At 41.4% G+C, this 18,517-nt stretch overlaps 1 protein-coding gene across 1 annotated transcript in view; it reads left to right on the forward strand.

The window, feature by feature from the left end:
* Positions 1 to 16,053, forward strand: part of LOC122930736 (solute carrier family 13 member 5-like) — an 85,513-nt gene extending 69,460 nt beyond the window's left edge. The window contains exons 9-13 of the mRNA XM_044284311.1: positions 1,446 to 1,567; positions 5,060 to 5,175; positions 7,820 to 7,981; positions 8,101 to 8,238; positions 14,162 to 16,053. Of these exons, the coding sequence (XP_044140246.1) occupies positions 1,446 to 1,567; positions 5,060 to 5,175; positions 7,820 to 7,981; positions 8,101 to 8,238; positions 14,162 to 14,290 (667 nt within the window). The 3' untranslated portion in view covers positions 14,291 to 16,053. The remainder of the gene's footprint in view (positions 1 to 1,445; positions 1,568 to 5,059; positions 5,176 to 7,819; positions 7,982 to 8,100; positions 8,239 to 14,161) is intronic.
* The last annotated feature ends 2,464 nt before the right edge of the window (positions 16,054 to 18,517 follow it).

Genomic DNA, 18,517 nt, shown 5'->3' on the forward strand with positions numbered 1-18,517 from the left:
TACAAACCCGTTAAGAGGCCATACATATTATCAGATAGAAGTAGGTTGATGGTTGAACAACAGTTGAAGAAACATCTGGTGAACAATTGTTTGCAGACACGGCCATACACATTTTACTCCATATTGAACGTTACAGTTGTTGAAACCGGGCGATGTGCAAAAGAGCTTTCTGGGAATGTTCTTTCAAAAAAAGATCTCTTGTCAAACTTTTGGACAATAATTTTCGACTCACTCGATGAGTGATGGTTTTGGTTGAAATTGCCCCTTTTGACCTACTTTCGACTAATGTAAGTGGCCACCTTTAAGGCCCCTTTCACACAGGCGAGTATTCCGCGCGGCTGCGATGTGTGAGTTGAACGCATTGCACCCGCACTGAATCCTGACCCATTCATTTCTATGGGGCTGTTCACATGAGCGGTGATTTTCACGCATCACTTATGCGTTGCGTGAAAATCGCAGCATGCTCCTCTTTGTGCGTTGCGGTGCGATAATCCACGCAACGCAGGCCCCATAGAAGTGAATGGGGTTGCGTGAAAATCGCAAGCATCCGCAAGCAAGTGCGGATGCGGTGCGATTTTCACGCATGGGTTCTAGGTGACAGTCTATTCACTGTATTATTTTCCCTTATAACATGGTTATAAGGGAAAATAATAGCATTCTGACTACAGAATGCATAGTATAATAGTGCTGGAAGGGTTAAAAAAATAAAAAAGTTAACTCACCTTATCCTCTTGTTCGCGTAGTTCGTTCCCGGTCTGTTCTTTGCTAGCTGTGGGCTTGGGCTAAAGGACCTTTGATGACGTCAGATCACATGCTCCATCACCATGTGATACAATTTTGTGATACAATCTTCAGAACATCAATCCCAAGCCCGAACTTCTGTGAAGAAGTTCGGGTTTGGGTACCAAACATGCGCGATTTTTCTCACGCGAGTGCAAAACGCATGACAATGTTTTGCACTCGCGCGGAAAAATTGCGCATTTTCCCGCAACGCACCCGCCTCTTATCCGGGCAAAAAACATGACGCCCGTGTGAAAGAGGCCTAAGACCATCAAAGTCAAGCAACTTTTTATAAATAAAATGAGATCATAAGAATGGCCACGGACACCAAGGCTGCTCTGAAGTATCACCCATAAATGTTTGGCATGAAGCATACTTGATAAAGTTGAAAAAAGACACAGGTCCATCATGTCCAACCTATCATTTGTTACACATTCTTCGTTTGTATGAAAACAACTATAATTGCTAATTCCTAGAGGTAGAAAATAGAGGGAGTATATGCAGACATGATGAGCATCATAAGAATATTTTTTTTTGCTTAGTGGTATTCTATGAGTAGCGTTTTCCGTTTGTAGGGAAATTACTAGGTGTCTGGTCATTAACCATTAATATTGAGAAAAAAAACAATCTATAATCCTTACTTTATCTTCTCTTTTTAATTGCAGGTATGTAACAGATGCCACGGTTGCAATCTTTATAGCTGTCCTTCTTTTTATTCTACCAGCAAAAAGACCCAAGTTTTCATGTCACAAACAAAACAGCTTTGATCTTGAAGATCCAGAAGAAGGTAAAACTGTCATCCAAAAACTCTATTCAATGCTAATCCAAGTCAACATAATGTAGAGGCTGCCATGGCCATCTTGATTGAAGATCCCGGCAAAATCTCATGCATGGTGATGTATGACATCTCCACGCTGGCAAGTGTGATGACGTCTTCACGCACCACGCACGTTTTTGCGCGTTATCTCCAATCAAGATGGCCGTGGCGGCCTCTACAAGCTCAAACGGATGAGGTATTTTTTTAAACCCCTGAAAGCCCTCATTTTTCTCCTTAGATGCCACGATCAGCAATGAACTCGGCATCTGAGGGGTTCAATGACGGGGGGGGGGGGCGCAATCACCGTTCCCCGTCATTGCGCCCACTACTTACAAAGAAATGTGCTTCATGACGAAGTAATTCGTCAAGGAGCAAATTTCTATGTGAAATTCGTTGAAGCAGACAAATTGAAGTTTTCATAATTTTGCTCCATGCTGACTATTTTCATTGACAGGTAAACTTGATTTTTCCATGCATCAGCTGATGTATATTAATGTATCAAGTGATTTGCTGGTCTTCGTGCATTAAAACCAGTATAATAATAAAGAAGTTATAAAGTTGTTGATATGATGACATAGTTTCAAAATGGTCTAGACCAGTGATGGCCAACCTCCAGCACTCCAGCTGTGGTGAAACTACGACTCTCAGCATACTCTATTCATTTCTATGCAGTTCTGAGAACAGCCAAGCAAGAGTATATCTTGGGAGTTGTAGTTTTACCACAGCTGGAGTGCCGAAGGTTAGCCATCACAGGTCTAAAAAATACATAAAACATGATCTTAAAAGGGTTTTCCAGTAATATAAATTTTTAAGCAGCCTGCCCCTTAAAATAGAAGATTCATACTTATCTGCCCCACGCTGCTCCGGTCCTCCTCGCTGCTTCTGCTTTATCTATGTTCTAGTCCTTGCCCTTTTTACATTCAGAAGTGTATGGTCATGGTCACATGCAACGTTCCAGCCAATGACTGGCTGCAGCTGTGACGTGGCCACAAGCAGCATATCACCGCTGAAGCCAGTCATTGGCCAGAGTGATGCATGTGACTATGTCCATGCACTGCTGGATGTAAACAGTACGGGGTCTGGAAGATGGAGAAAGTGGAGGCAGCGAGGAGGACAGGAGTAATATACATAGTAACGTAATTTATAAGGCCGAAAAAAGACATCTGTCCATCCAGTTCAGCCTGTTATCCTGCCAGTTGATCCAGAGGAATTGGCTTCTACCTGTGAGGTAGAAGCCAATTTTCCCCACTTTCCAATCAGGCAATCAGAATAATTCCCTGGATCAACGACCCCCCTCTAGTAGCTATAGCCTGTAATATTATTACACTCCAGAAATACATCCAGGCCCCTCCTGAACTCTTTTAGTGAATTCTCCCTCACCACCTCCTCAGACAGAGAGTTCCATAGTCTCACTGCTCTTACCGTAAAGAATCCTCTTCTATGTTTGTGTACAAACCTTCTTTTCTCCAGACGCAGAGGATGTCCCCTCGTCACAGTCAAAGTCCTGGGGATAAATAGCTGATGGGATAGATCTCTGTACTGACCCCTGATATATTTATACATAGTTATTAGATCTCCTCTCAGTCATCTTTTTTATAAAGTGAATAACCCTAATTTTGATACTCTTTCAGGGTACTGTAGTCCACTCATTCCAGTTATTACTTTACTTGCCCTCCTTTGAACCCTCTCCAGCTCTGCTATGTCTGCCTTGTTCACAGGAGCCCAGAACTGTACACAGTACTCCATGTGTGGTCTGACTATTGATTTGTAAAGTGGTAGGACTATGTTCTCATCACAGGAATCTATGCCCCTTTTTTATGCAACCCATTAACTTATTGGCCTTGGCAGCAGCTGCCTGACACTGGTTTTTACTGCTTAGTTTGCTGTTTATTAAAATTCCTAGGTCCTTTTCCGTGTCAGTGTTACCCAGTGTTTTACCATTTAGTATGTATGGGTGACTTGCATTATTCCTTCCCATGTGCATAACCTTACATTTGTCAGAATTAAACCTCATCTGCCACTTCTCTGCCCAAGCCTGCAATCTATCCAGATCCCTCTGTAGTAGTATATTGTCCTCTTCCGTGTTAATAACTTTACACAGTTTAGTGTCGTCTGCAAAAATTGATATTTTACTGTGCAAGCCTTCTACAAGATCATTAATAAATATATTGAAGAGAATAGGGCCCAATACTGACCCCTGAGGTACTCCACTAGTGATGGTGACCCCTCCAATACTGACCCCTGTGGTACCCCATTAGTGACAGTGACCAAATCTGAGTGTGTACCATTAATAACCACCCTCTGTTTTCTATCATTGAGCCAGTTACTTACCCACATACAGACATTTTCTCCCAGTCCGAGCATTCTCATTTTATATACTAACCCTTTATGTGGTACAGTGTCAAATGCTTTGGAGAAGTCCAGATATACGACATCCATTGATTCACCGCTGTCAAGTCTAGAACTTACCTCCTCATAGAAACTGATTAAATTAGTTTGACATGACCGATCCCTTATGAAGCTATGCTGATATGGTGTTATTTGCTTACTTTCATTGAGGTACTCCAAGATAGCATCTCTTAGAAAACCTTCAAACAGTTTACCCACGACAGATGTTAAACTTACCGGCCTATAGTTTCTGGGCTCTGTTTTTGGACCCTTTTTAAATATTGGCACCACATTTGCTATGCGCCAATCCTGTGGAACACTCCCTGTCAGTATAGAGTCGTTAAATATCAGAAATAAGGGACTGGCTATGACATTACTTAATTATTTTAGGATACGGGGGTGTATGCCATCTGGTTCTGGCGATTTGTCTGTTTTAATCCGCTGTACTTCTTTCTGGGTCAGACAGGGCACTTTTAATGAGGAATTTACTTTTACATTCTGCATTTCATCTGACAGTTTATTTTTAGAGCATGAAAGTATGAATCTTCTATTTCAGGGGGCAGGCAGCAGGCACTTGTTTAAAAATCAATATTACCGGAAAACCTCTTTAAAAGGGTTGTCTTGTCAGAGGCTTCTGTTTGCTGTTCATTTACCTGTGTAAATTGCAGTATTACATGTGCTCATTTAGGGAAATAGATGTCTCATCCTCATACAGGTTCATATAGAGTAAGGACACCCCACTGTGACCTGGATATGCCCCGATAAACAGGGGTTATTGACCTGAGAAAAGCCTTTAAAATTTAACCCATTGTTAAGGTTTTGGCTTCCACGACTCTGGAACAAGGTGGTTAAAGTGACAATATTAACAGGATACTCAACCATGCGATAGGTTATGAAATAAATATTTCGAGGGGTCTGTGGAAGCAAGGATTCCATGTCACAGTTTGCAGCAGAGAGCACACCACATGTGTGGGCACACTGTGTGATACCCTATACAAGATACAGAACTGCCAGTGTTGATATGCCATCATTTCTTGTGGTGGTTAGAAACTGAATTCTTCTTAATTTTTATAGAGAATGAGTCATTTATGTCTGCACCACTACTGACATGGAAAGTGGTTCATAAGAAGATGCCCTGGAGTATTGTACTTCTTCTAGGTGGAGGCTTTGCCTTGGCCAAAGGGAGTGATGTAAGTATCAACATGTTTTTATAGTTAAACCCTGTGCACAACCCCTTTCCATATACCCTAACAAAGCCTATGGAAGTAATGGGCAGGGCAGTATATTGGCAGTGGTAACAAAGGACTGATTAATTAATTATTCAATGACAGGTCTATAAGTGCCATCTCACATGAAACACAAAATGAGCAATCTGCAATCAAAGTTATCAAAAAGTCATAGGTATCACAAAAGTGGTACCAATAAAAACAAGCCCTCGCGCAGCTCCGTCCATTGAAAAATAGAAATGTTATGTTCTTTAAATGTATTTACTGTGCAAAAGTAGTAAAACCTAAAAAAAAAACATTGTAGTCATCCTGATCCACAGCATAAAATTACCACATGGTGCATACTTAAAAAAAATCCAGAATTGCTGGTATTTGTTCAATCTGCCTCACAAAAATGAAGAAAAAAAAGTCTTAAGATTAAGACCCATTCTGCAGGCTGAAACGCACTGCACCTCAGAAAGGATTTTATATGGTTATATAAACATATTTTCTAGTTGAAAACGTTGGATGCCTTTTCTTTAATTGTCTAATGCAACCCAAAGTAGTGGAAACTACAGCTTGTCCTGCTAAAAGCAATCCCTCACACAGCTCTTAAAAATAAAAAAATGAATGATTGCGCATTGTAGAAATGTAGTAAAACATAACCACAATCGTACTGACTCAACACGTTATTTATACCACATGGCAAAAAAAAAAATAGAAAAACACTTGCAGAATTGCTGTTTTTTGCATTTCCTCCTAGAAAGTGTTAATATTTTTTTCAATACATTACATAAACCCCAAAATAGTGAAAAAAATAACAAAATGCATACAATGCAGTACAAGAATGTTGATGTAAAAACATATGGCTTTTGGTAGGTCACATCATAAAGGCTGGAGTGGCTGCAGATGTTAAATCAACAAGTAATGTGCTGTGACTTCTGCATTCTTGCTGATTGGTAAGGTCCCAGCTTAAAGACCACCAGTGATAGCTTTTGACATGTCTTAAAGTCTATGTGCACCTTTGAGGGCCATTTTTTTAAATTATTGCATTGTACTCATTTTGAGTTAGAAATAATTTTTTGAATTGGTCTTTATTAAAAAATATGGCGTCCATTTTTCTGTACAGAGCTGACATGCTCTAGTAGCACCCTTTAGATTTTCTGTCTTTTCCGTCAGACCAGGAGCTGATGGACTCCTTATCTCTGCTCTCTGACCTCCTAAACACTCATTATAGCTCAGAAACACTCATACTACTGATAAGAATGTGGCTTAAATATGTGTTTATGACCTTTCAGTAGTTTACAGATAAGATTTATTAGATGACTGGCACAAAGTGAAAGTGAACGTACCAGTTGCACAGCTAAAAAAATAATGTGTAAGCCAAAAAAATCATAAAAAAATTGAGTAACCGCCCATATATATCAACACCATGTAATATGCAATCCACACATGCCTATGGCAAAAGCATATACATATACCTATTAAAAATGACCAGACCACATGAAATATAAATATAATTTATTGGCATAATTCATGATTGACAATTCATATATAAAAACAAGTGCCGGGAAAAAGGCGACATCCATGTTGCCTTTTTCCCTGCACTTGTTTTATATATGAATTGTCAATCATGAATTATGCCAATAAATTATATTTATATTTCATACAGTTACACAGCTAGAAAAACAGTTAACCCTTTGTGTCAGAACGGCTCAACATTTTAATAAAGGCCAATTGAAAAAATTATTTTTTGCCAAAAATGAATCACATGCAATCATTAAAAAAAATTGCATCTGAAGGTGTACATAGTCTTTAATGAAGCACAAGTTTTTGAGGGAATCTGTCACCAGTTTAGGTTCCTGTTTGAGGACAGCATAAGCCGATGACAGGAACCCTGACATAAACACTGGGTCACTTGCTTGTTTTGAGCCGCATTGGACTCCACTCAATACAGTGCATAAGCTCAGGAGTCCCCATCCCTCCCCATCTTCTGGTGTAGTGCAGCTGTCGTTCAAGAACATTAGGACACTTGGATTGTGCTGGAGGTTCTCACCTGGAATTTTTAAAAAGATGACTGGGTCAAAGTTCATCGCTGAGGAACTTGCCTGTGCTCTATAAATTATTGGAAATCAAATCATGTTTTTGGGTGTTGAGAATGTTTGGATGAATTTACTGCTTGACAACAAAGGTTTTTTTTTTTCATACCAGAACAGAATACGCGTGGAGACATCCATACCCTCCTGCTCCCCGCCGCTCCATTCCAGCTCCCTTGCTCTCTTCATTGGTCTTCCGGTCCACATCTGTCAATTTACATGGACATGTATACATGCACCGCTATGGCTAATCATCCCAAGCAGCACATGACCCAGCCGATATGGGCCACTTGGGGACATGTCACCATTAAGGCCAGTGATTTGCTGCAGTGGCACATATGACCCTGTCCACTCGGAAGTTGAAGAGAGGTAGGGAGCCAGAATGGAGTGACAGTAGTATGAATTTCGTCACAGGTATTTCAGTCTGAGGTGTAAATAAAAAATTTTAAAAAAAAAGTAGAAACTCCTTTAAAGATGTGACAGTGAAGTATGGACAAGTTGTTCATCCCTCTCAATTTTCCTTATCTTTGCAGGCCTCAGGACTGTCATCTTGGCTGGGTGAACAGATGACGTTTTTGCATAGCATTCCAGCATGGGCCATTGCCATCATCTTGTCTTTGTTGATTGCCGTATTTACCGAATGTGCCAGCAATGTTGCCACAGCAACCCTCTTTCTCCCAATTCTTGCCTCCATGGTAGGAATATCATTCTTTTTAATTAAAAACCTGATTGATGATGATCGGCTGATAACCCCCACCGCCTCATTATAATGACTGCTCTAATACTCCCTTTTTACGTCTTTTTCTCATTCTAGGCAAAATCAATCATGGTAAACCCACTATACATCATGATCCCTTGCACTCTCAGCACTTCCTTTGCTTTTATGTTACCTGTGGCCACACCACCAAATGCCATTGTCTTCTCATATGGACATCTTCGTGTGTTGGATATGGTAACTACCCTTTTAGATTTTTGTGAATAAGAGACCACCGGTGAGGGTGGTTGGGCAAGGGAGATAGCTACCTATAAGAAGACTGCTGCAGATATACCAATGTCCCTGCACCTGGAAAGTGTCTTGACTTGCACCAGAATATGTAGGACCCGCATACTACACCAAATAAATGAAGTGTACACGCCACAATTTCGTTTTACTTATGACATGCTAGACTCCATTTTTTCAGCCAAACTTTTGTGCCAACTTTTTATCTAGTCCTATTTTGCACCTTGTTTTGTTGCAGTCTTAGTTTTTGTCACATGTTTTGGACAAAATCTACACCAGCTCAGGAGGTCTAAAAAGTAGTAATTCAAAACATGTAATAGGGATTTTTACCCTATTCAATCTCGATCAATTGCTTTAGATAAATACCAAGAATTGGTTGAAAAAGAATTATGTCTCTTGTATGATATTTCTAGGACACAGAGCTATTCTAACATGACCATAGCGGAAAAAACTGCCTTGCGAGATTTAGGAGCAAGGGAGGACATTATTGTCAAGGAGGCAGATAAGGGGGGGTCAGTAGTGGTATTGGACAAGGGCCTATATGGATCCCTTGTCACTACCATGCTGGATGATACTAATGTTTATGTCCGCCTGACCAGTGATCCACTGAGGAATTTTCAATCAGAAATGAAGAAACTCCTGGACTGTGGGGTATCATGTGGCTGTCTTAGTGTTAGGGAGCGGGAGTACATCTTTGTGGAACACCCTATAGCTCCTATTTTTCATGCTTTACCCAAAGTCCACAAAGATGTATTCCCTCCACCCCTCAGACCCATTGTGGCTGGTATAGGCTCATACTCTGAGCGATTCTCTGAGTGGGTTGACTCCCTGTTACAGCCCCTGATACCACTCATTCCAGGGTTTCTCAAGGACACTAGGGCGGTGCTACAAGCTTTTGCTGATTTTAAGTGGAGGGACAACTACTCATGGGTAACAGCGGACATTACGTCCTTATACACCAATATTCCCCACAATTTGGCTATCATTGCGCTGAGGTGGTTTTTTGAACATTATAGTGATTACACCCAGACACTGAGGGAATATGTTGTCCATGTGGTGGATTTCCTCCTCAGGCACAATTATTTTCTGTTTGGTGAGAATTTTTATTTACAGGTGTCGGGGGTGTCGATGGGGGCCAAGTTCTCTCCCTCCATAGCTAATATATTTATGGCATGGTGGGAGGGATGCTTTCTCCTCATCGACACCCTCCCACTCCTGGACCACCTGCTCTGGTATGGACGTTACATCGATGACCTGCTGATGGTGTGGTCTGGTGATGTGACGTCCATACCGGAGTTAATGGAATATTTTAATTCCAAGGTGGATGATATACAATTTGTGTTTCATACTCACCAAACTGAAATTCAATTTTTGGATCTGTGCCTGAGGGGGGATCCCTCCACTAGTGCAGTCAACACATTGACTTATCGCAAACAATTAGCAGGTAATACCATACTTCTGGCCCAGTCATGCCATCCTTCCCATACTATGCATAGCATCCCCAGGGGTGAACTTATACGTGCCCGTCGCAATTGTTCCGATCAGAGAGCTTTTGAAACAGAAGCCTCTAACATTACTAAGAGACTGTTACGTAGGGACTATTCACAGCAAGATATACAACATGCTAAAAAAATGGTTTCACAAATTAATAGACAGTCGTTGATTTTTCCGGAACAATCTCAGGCACGTAGGTCACCAGTGGATTTTAATCATTGCCAGCAAGCAACTTATTTCGTTACACAATATAGCCAAGAGTTTTCTGCCATATGTAAAATTATGAAGAAATATTTTAATGTACTTAATTTTGATGGCGAGTGGTCTGATATTGTGTCTAACGGAATAAAGTGTGTAGCTAAGAAAGCACCCACCCTAGGCAATATTATTAGCCCTAGCTTTTTTTCAGTGTCCAAAAAACCACAAGCCACCTGGTTACAGCATAAAGGTAACTTTAAGTGTGGTCATAAAAAATGCATTTGTTGCCAACATATGACTACTGAAAAAACGTTCAAGTCCATGAATAACGAGAGGGTATACAATATTCAATCCTACATCAATTGTAACACCAAATACGTGGTGTATCTTGTTACATGTACGGCTTGTTCTTTGTTGTATGTGGGCTGCACCACTACCCCCTTAAAAAATCGGATTCGCAGACACATTTCCGATGTGCCTCATTATAAGGACCGGAATGTCTCTGCAGTCAGCCTGCATTTTGCAGTGGTACATGCTGGTGATGTATCCCACCTACTAGTAAAGGGTATAGAAAGAGTTTTTTTGCCGCCTAGAGGGGGAGATCACAGGAGGAAACTCCTCAATAGGGAGGCTTTCTGGATCTTCCAGTTAGAATCTCGCCAGCCCTGTGGTTTAAATAGACGCCATGATCTCATCTTACAGTATTGATTTGGGACCGTTTCGTCTTTTCTACCACACATATGCTTTGCTATTAGTACTTTTGCTCTGTTTGTACTTGTATTTTTACTTAGTACAATGATCACTGTTTTTAGTGACTCAATTTATCTATATGTAAGTGTTTTCTTTTGCTGGTGTCTGCCATTGTTTAATAGGGTTTCTATTTTGTCATGTGCATGGGAACGCCCCCTTGGGTCTCCACCTCCCAGGTGATATCTATCAGCCTGGGGTTAGCTTGGGCTACTTAAGGGAGAGCTCCCATTTCATTAACACGTTTGTCATGAGGAAGGACCCATATTCTTTTGAGGTCTGAAACATGTTGACTGTGTTTGTACACCTGTATGGATTTTAACTCGCTGGAATAAAGTTTCGCATTTTTTCACCGGAGAGAGCTGGATTTTCTTCTCTTTCTTATTCTAAAAAGTAGTGTAACATTCTGATGGTATAAAGTCCTATGGCACATAGTCTTGCAAACAGGAATTTTTGTGGCATATCTTCCCTTCACAGCTTTCTAAAACAACATCACATATTTAGACACATTTAACAATCCAAATACATACTGGTCATAAATCTGACACTAAATAAATATGGAGCGGGCACAATATTCAAAATAGACCTTATTACATCTTCCCTACTGTGTGTAGTTTGTGATCTGCCACTTCAATTTAAAGGACATCTGTAGATGATCTGCAGATCTGTACATATGGAACTGGGTGACCTGTTTCATGTGCTCTTGGCAGCTGAAGGCATCTGTGTTGGTCCATGTTCTTATTTCCTCACATCTCTGAGAAAAAGTTTGAATAAATGCAAATGAGCCTCTAAGTGCAACGGGGCCATTGCCATTACACCTAGAGGCTCAACTCTCTCTGCAACTGATGCGCCCTCTGCACTTTGATTGACAGGGCTAAGCAGTGTAAATGTGATCACACCTGGTCCTGACTTCTCCTAAAATCAATCAAAGTGATAGAGAGCTGAGCCTGTCGGTGTAACAGCAATGCCCCCGTTGCTTCTAGAGGCTCATTTGCATATATTAAAACTTATTAAAACATCATATTTCTCAGTAATGTGCACATAGGAACATGGGACCAACACAGATGCCTGCAGCTGCCAAGTGCACATGTAACAGGTCAGCCAGTGTCAAATAGGTACAAATAGATAGATAGATAGATAGATAGATAGATAGATACAGGGAGTGCAGAATTATTAGGCAAGTTGTATTTTTGAGGATTCATTTTATTATTGAACAACAACCATGTTCTCAATGAACCCAAAAAACTCATTAATATCAAAGCTGAATATTTTTGGAAGTAGTTTTTAGTTTGTTTTTAGTTTTAGCTATTTTAGGGGGATATCTGTGTGTGCAGGTGACTATTACTGTGCATAATTATTAGGCAACTTAACAAAAAACAAATATATACCCATTTCAATTATTTATTTTTACCAGTGAAACCAATATAACATCTCAACATTCACAAATATACATTTCTGACATTCAAAAACAAAACAAAAACAAATCAGTGACCAATATAGCCACCTTTCTTTGCAAGGACACTCAAAAGCCTGCCATCCATGGATTCTGTCAGTGTTTTGATCTGTTCACCATCAACATTGCGTGCAGCAGCAACCACAGCCTCCCAGACACTGTTCAGAGAGGTGTACTGTTTTCCCTCCTTGTAAATCTCACATTTGATGATGGACCACAGGTTCTCAATGGGGTTCAGATCAGGTGAAAAAGGAGGCCATGTCATTAGATTTTCTTCTTTTATACCCTTTCTTGCCAGCCACGCTGTGGAGTACTTGGACGCGTGTGATGGAGCATTGTCCTGCATGAAAATCATGTTTTTCTTGAAGGATGCAGACTTTTTCCTGTACCACTGCTTGAAGAAGGTGTCTTCCAGAAACTGGCAGTAGGACTGGGAGTTGAGCTTGACTCCATCCTCAACCCGAAAAGGCCCCACAAGCTCATCTTTGATGATACCAGCCCAAACCAGTACTCCACCTCCACCTTGCTGGCGTCTGAGTCGGACTGGAGCTCTCTGCCCTTTACCAATCCAGCCACTGGCCCATCCATCTGGCCCATCAAGACTCACTCTCATTTCATCAGTCCATAAAACCTTAGAAAAATCAGTCTTGAGATATTTCTTGGCCCAGTCTTGACGTTTCAGCTTGTGTGTCTTGTTCAGTGGTGGTCGTCTTTCAGCCTTTCTTACCTTGGCCATGTCTCTGAGTATTGCACACCTTGTGCTTTTGGGCACTCCAGTGATGTTGCAGCTCTGAAATATGGCCAAACTGGTGGCAAGTGGCATCTTGGCAGCTGCACGCTTGAATTTTCTCAGTTCATGGGCAGTTATTTTGCGCCTTGGTTTTTCCACACGCTTCTTGCGACCCTGTTGACTATTTTGAATGAAACGCTTGATTGTTCGATGATCACGCTTCAGAAGCTTTGCAATTTTAAGAGTGCTGCATCCCTCTGCAAGATATCTCACTATTTTTGACTTTTCTGAGCCTGTCAAGTCCTTCTTTTGACCCATTTTGCCAAAGGAAAGGAAGTTGCCTAATAATTATGCACACCTGATATAGGGTGTTGATGTCATTAGACCACACCCCTTCTCATTACAGAGATGCACATCACCTAATATGCTTAATTGGTAGTAGGCTTTCGAGCCTAAACAGCTTGGAGTAAGACAACATGCATAAAGAGGATGATGTGGTCAAAATACTCATTTGCCTAATAATTCTGCACTCCCTGTAGATGGATAGATATAGGGCGTCCACCATCAATGTTCATTCACACACAGTTTTTGTCCTGGCTATTTTTTTTTTGTGGCGGGGGGGGGGAAGAAAGCCTCAAGTAATGCCCAACTTGATCAGTGTTTTTTTTCCTCAGCATTTTGGGGGCACTTTTGACAATGTAGTGTATTTTAGCACCTGTAATTTTTTTTAAATAGCAAAGTATGTACCTCCCCTGTAATGTCACTTCCTCTGTAGAGCTGTATATAAAAAAAAAACATTGGCAAAATGCCATTAAACACAACATGCATTGCACATGTGTTTTTTTTTTTTCAAGCAGAGGATAAAAAAAAAACTATGTATGTCAATGGGACAATAACTGCACAAAATGAGGGGTAAAAACACCACAAAAAAATTACACTGACCCAAGTTTTATATTTCACATACACTTTGATGCAACAACTGGAACTGGATTTTTCCCCCTAAAAATAGTGGTGAAAAACCCCAGCAAACCTCCCCCCACCACCACCACCACCACCACTCACAAAAATGCCAGAAAAAAAACGATGTGTGATACCACCCCCACCACACCACACTTGGTCTCACAGGTTGGACCACAATGATCATAAGCAATATACCATGATTTTCTATTATGGGAAGTCATTTTCTATACTAATTGCAGTAAATATACAGTAAATGCCATCTACTAAATCTTATTGTTTTTATTCTGTTTTAGGTGAAAACTGGCATCATGATGAATGTCATTGGTGTCGTATGCACCACCATAGCTATCAACAGCTGGGGCCGACCCATGTTTCATTTGGATACTTTCCCAATCTGGGCCAACAGTACAGATGGAAATTGATGAATATTCATTTTAAATGAAGTCACAGACAAGCCCACAAGACTCATGAAGAACAATGAAAACTTGCGAATGAAATGTCGGTCATGGATACATTAATCATAAACCCCTTACCAAATCAAGAGCAGACGCGACTGATCAAAGGAGATTACATAAACTGACTTCAGTGTCGGACATTTAACAACACAAATGTCCCTTTTTGTGAATACTTATTTTACACAAGTTGTTGTTAATTATTTAGGTTTCCCCTGTATGGTGATTAGTATTAGAATTTACTGTAATAGTGAAGTCATATGGACCTGTCAGTGGCTTATAATAGGGATGAGCAAACGTGTACTTTCAAGTTCGGTGTACGGGTTCGGGTTATCTAAGAATCCCGTTATGGATTCGGCTACCACAGACCATAACGGAATTTTATGATGGCATGCACCACAGAAGCATCCTGTATTGCTGGCCATAGACTTTTATTATGAAGGATGCAATACGGAATGCCTCTTATAGGCTTCCGTGGTGCATGCCATCATAGAATTCCCTTATGGTCTGTGGTAGCGGAATCCATAACAGGATTCTTAGATAACCCAAACCTGTACACCGATCTCGAAAATACAAGTTCGCTCATCCCTAGCTTACAACAAAGGCAACCAACGTATCGGCTAGTTGGTCATCTGTTGTTATCTGTCTTATTTTAATGAGTGTGGGATTTAGTTGTCTTATAGTTGTAGCCCATTTTGCGAGACTCTCACACGTGGCAATGCCCCTTCTGTGAAAGGTGGAGCATAGACAACTGGATAATTTTGTGGAAATCAGTTCTTCTCCATCTGATATTTACTGCCCAGTTTAATGGGTCTGAAGTATCCAGTTATGTATATATACTGTAGATGTAAATTAGCACTCTCTTAGTATTATTCTCCAGTATTTAATACAGACTTCAGATGACTATTAATATGACCATGAACAGTGTGTTGTTTTTTTTATTTTAAGAAAATTCTACAGTTAATTTAGTAAAATTGTATAAACTATCTATACAGTGTTCAGAGACAAATGAGTTTCTGCTTTTTTAGATGTTTCCATACTTGGTCATAACTGTTCTTTAAAGTAAGTGCAGCACAGTACCAGTACTCACTATAGTGAGCAATCATTTTAGTTTCACATATGTTTAATTAATAGTAATCTTGTAGAAAGGAACTCACCTGCTCCCTACTGCTCCTTTCGATCACCGAGCGTCTAGTCTGGCTACTTCTGGCCACAAGGTCAGAAGTAGGGATGATGTTTCCCCAAGCAGCATGTGATCCCATCCAGAGGTTTGCATACCAGGGACCAGAAAGAAGCCACACCAGACCCTCAGTGCAGAAACGGAGAAGAGGTTACATTAGTTACAGTGATGTTCATGGTCTGGAACGCCAAGTGATCTCCATCCCTGTAGAGCCCATGCACCGAACAAACTCACTTGAAACTACAGGGCAAGTACATTATGTCTTCACTGCCTGGCCCTGTCAGTCACTGGTTGGGGGCATGACATGAATGGCAGTGAGCAGAGCCTCTAGGAGCAACAAGGTGCAAAGGCACAGTCGTCTTTGCTCCTAGGAGCTCATTTGCATATTATAAAACATTAATCTTCTCAAAAATGCAGGCGCCCAAAAATATGGGATCCAGACCATGATCTTCAACTGTCAATTGCACATGTCTCAGTTGAGACAGTTTTATTGTGATGTATCTGATGATCTATGTCTGTTCTATGCTGAAAGAATAAATGAACTACCAAATGATTTGTATGTTCTTACACCATATCATAAAGTACATCAGGAGACCATTTAGAAAGATGACTACATAGATTTACTTTAGTTCCTTGACAGGAGACATCCCTTTAACCCAGGGCATCTCCAACATGCCATCAAAGAGAGTCCCTAGTGGGTATATTTGCATGTAATGATTAGTCCCCGAAGTCAAAAGCTCAGAGAAGACTCATTTGATCCCCGAAGAAGGAGATCAATAGGAAGGTGAAGCACCAGACCCAGCTGCGATTTAGTGGCTTTCACAAGCTAATTTCTGTGAGGGCATCTTGTGGAAGCCTTAAAAGGTGTATCCCTGTAGAATCCATGTAAGACAATCTGTATAGGATTACCCATTTCTGTATAATATGTATGTATAGTACCTATAATACTCTTGACATCTTGACAAAGCTTGTCTAATGCATCTCCTGTAAATGCTTTATTACCTCAATATATTTATAGGGGTTGTCTCATCATGGACAATGGGGGCATATCTCTAGGATATGCCCCCATTGTCTTATAGGTGCAGGTCCCACCGCTGGCACCTGCACCTATATCGAGAACAGAGCCCCGCAAGGTAGTGGCCGGACTGGAGTCCTCATAGAGTCGGCTCCCCATAGAAGTGAATATTAGCGTACAGTGCACGCATGGTCCCCGCTACTATTCATTTCTAGGGGGCCGACGGAAAAAGTCGAGCCAGTGCTCGGCTATTTTCGCTGGCCCCATAGAAAATGAATAGAGGGCGGCTGTGCATGCGCAGTGCGCCCTCCTTCACTTGCGGGGCTCCGTTCTCGATATAGGTGCAGGTCCCAGCGGTGGGACCTGCACCTAAAGAACAATGGGGGCATATCCTAACGATATGCCGCAATTGTCCATGATGAGACAACCCCTTTAATTAACTTATGTAAAAGATGATTGCAGAGTGTTTTAGGGTCTGTTATGGGGTATATTTATATGTCATACGTATTATCCAATGCTATAGATTGTAAAATATTAAAACAGATTTCCCTCTGTTATTTTTAACAAGAGCAGTAAGTGATGGACCTAAAATATATTACAATGGCTCTTCAGCTTAGTCAAGTTCCAGAAATGTGATCTTTATGTTCTTCGGTACCGATTAGTTATATTATCTAAAGCAAAGGTTGTCTATTGATGAATCCTGGCTTATATTTCCCATATATGTCCAGATTACGGGCTTGATCTTCAGAAATGTAATACAATGTCATACAAAATGATGGCAGCCTTCTCTCCCCCAAAAATAATGTAGGCAGCCTAAACAGCCCCAGTATTTAGTTGGCAGTATAAGGAAGAATAGATGTTAAGGCTTTGATTTTACTGTATTTGCTTTTTTCTCACTTGTGTATAATTGAAGGTTTTTGGATTGTAAATTATATATACCTTCGGCCTCATGCACACGACCGTTGTGTGCATCCGTGGCCGTTGTGCCGTTTTCAGTTTTTTTTCGCGGACCCATTGACTTTCAATGGGTCCGTGGAAAAATCGGAAAATGCACCGTTTTGCAGCCGAGGCCGTGATCCGTGTATCCTGTCCGTCAAAAAAATATGACCTGTCCTATTTTTTTGACGGACAACGGTTCACGGACCCATTCAAGTCAATGGGTCCGTGAAAGAACACGGATGCACACAAGATTGGCATCCGTGTCCGTGATCCGTGGCCGTAGGTTGCTTTCATACAGACGGATCCGAAGATCCGTCTGCATAAAAGCTTTTTCTGATCTAAGTTTTCACTTCGTGAAAACTCATTTCCGACAGTATATTCTAACACAGAAGCGTTCCCATGGTGATGGGGACGCTTCTAGTTAGAATACACTGCAAACTTTGTACAAGACTGCCCCCTGCTGCCTGGCACCACCCGATCTCTTACAGGGGGATATGATAGCACAATTAACCCCTTCAGGTGCGGCACCTAAAGGGGTTAATTGTACTATCATATTCCCCTGTAAGAGATCAGGGCTGCCAGGCAGCAGGGGGCAGACCCCCCCCCCCTCCCCAGTTTGAATATCGTTGGTGGCACAGTGTGCGCCCACCATCGCCCCCCCTTCCCTCCCTCTATTGTAATAAATCGTTGGTGGCACAGTGTGCGCCCACCATCGCCCCCCCCTTCCCTCCCTCTATTGTAATAAATCGTTGGTGGCACAGTGTGCGCCCACCATCGGCCCCCCTCTCTCTATAGTAGTAACAACCATTGGTGGCAGTGTGCGGCCTCCCATTTCCCCCCCCCCCATCATTGGTGGCAGCGGAGTTCTGATCGGAGTCCCAGTTTAATCGCTGGGGCTCCGATCGGTAACCATGGCAACCAGGAAGCTACTGCAGCCCTGGTTGCCATGGTTACTTAGCAATAGTACAACAGTAGAAGATTCATACTTACCTGCTTGCTGCTGCGATGTCTGTGACCGGCCGGGAGCTCCTCCTACTGGTAAGTGACAGTTCTTTAGCAATGC

Source organism: Bufo gargarizans, chromosome 3 (genome assembly GCF_014858855.1).
Source record: "Bufo gargarizans isolate SCDJY-AF-19 chromosome 3, ASM1485885v1, whole genome shotgun sequence".
Lineage (NCBI taxonomy): Eukaryota > Metazoa > Chordata > Amphibia > Anura > Bufonidae > Bufo > Bufo gargarizans.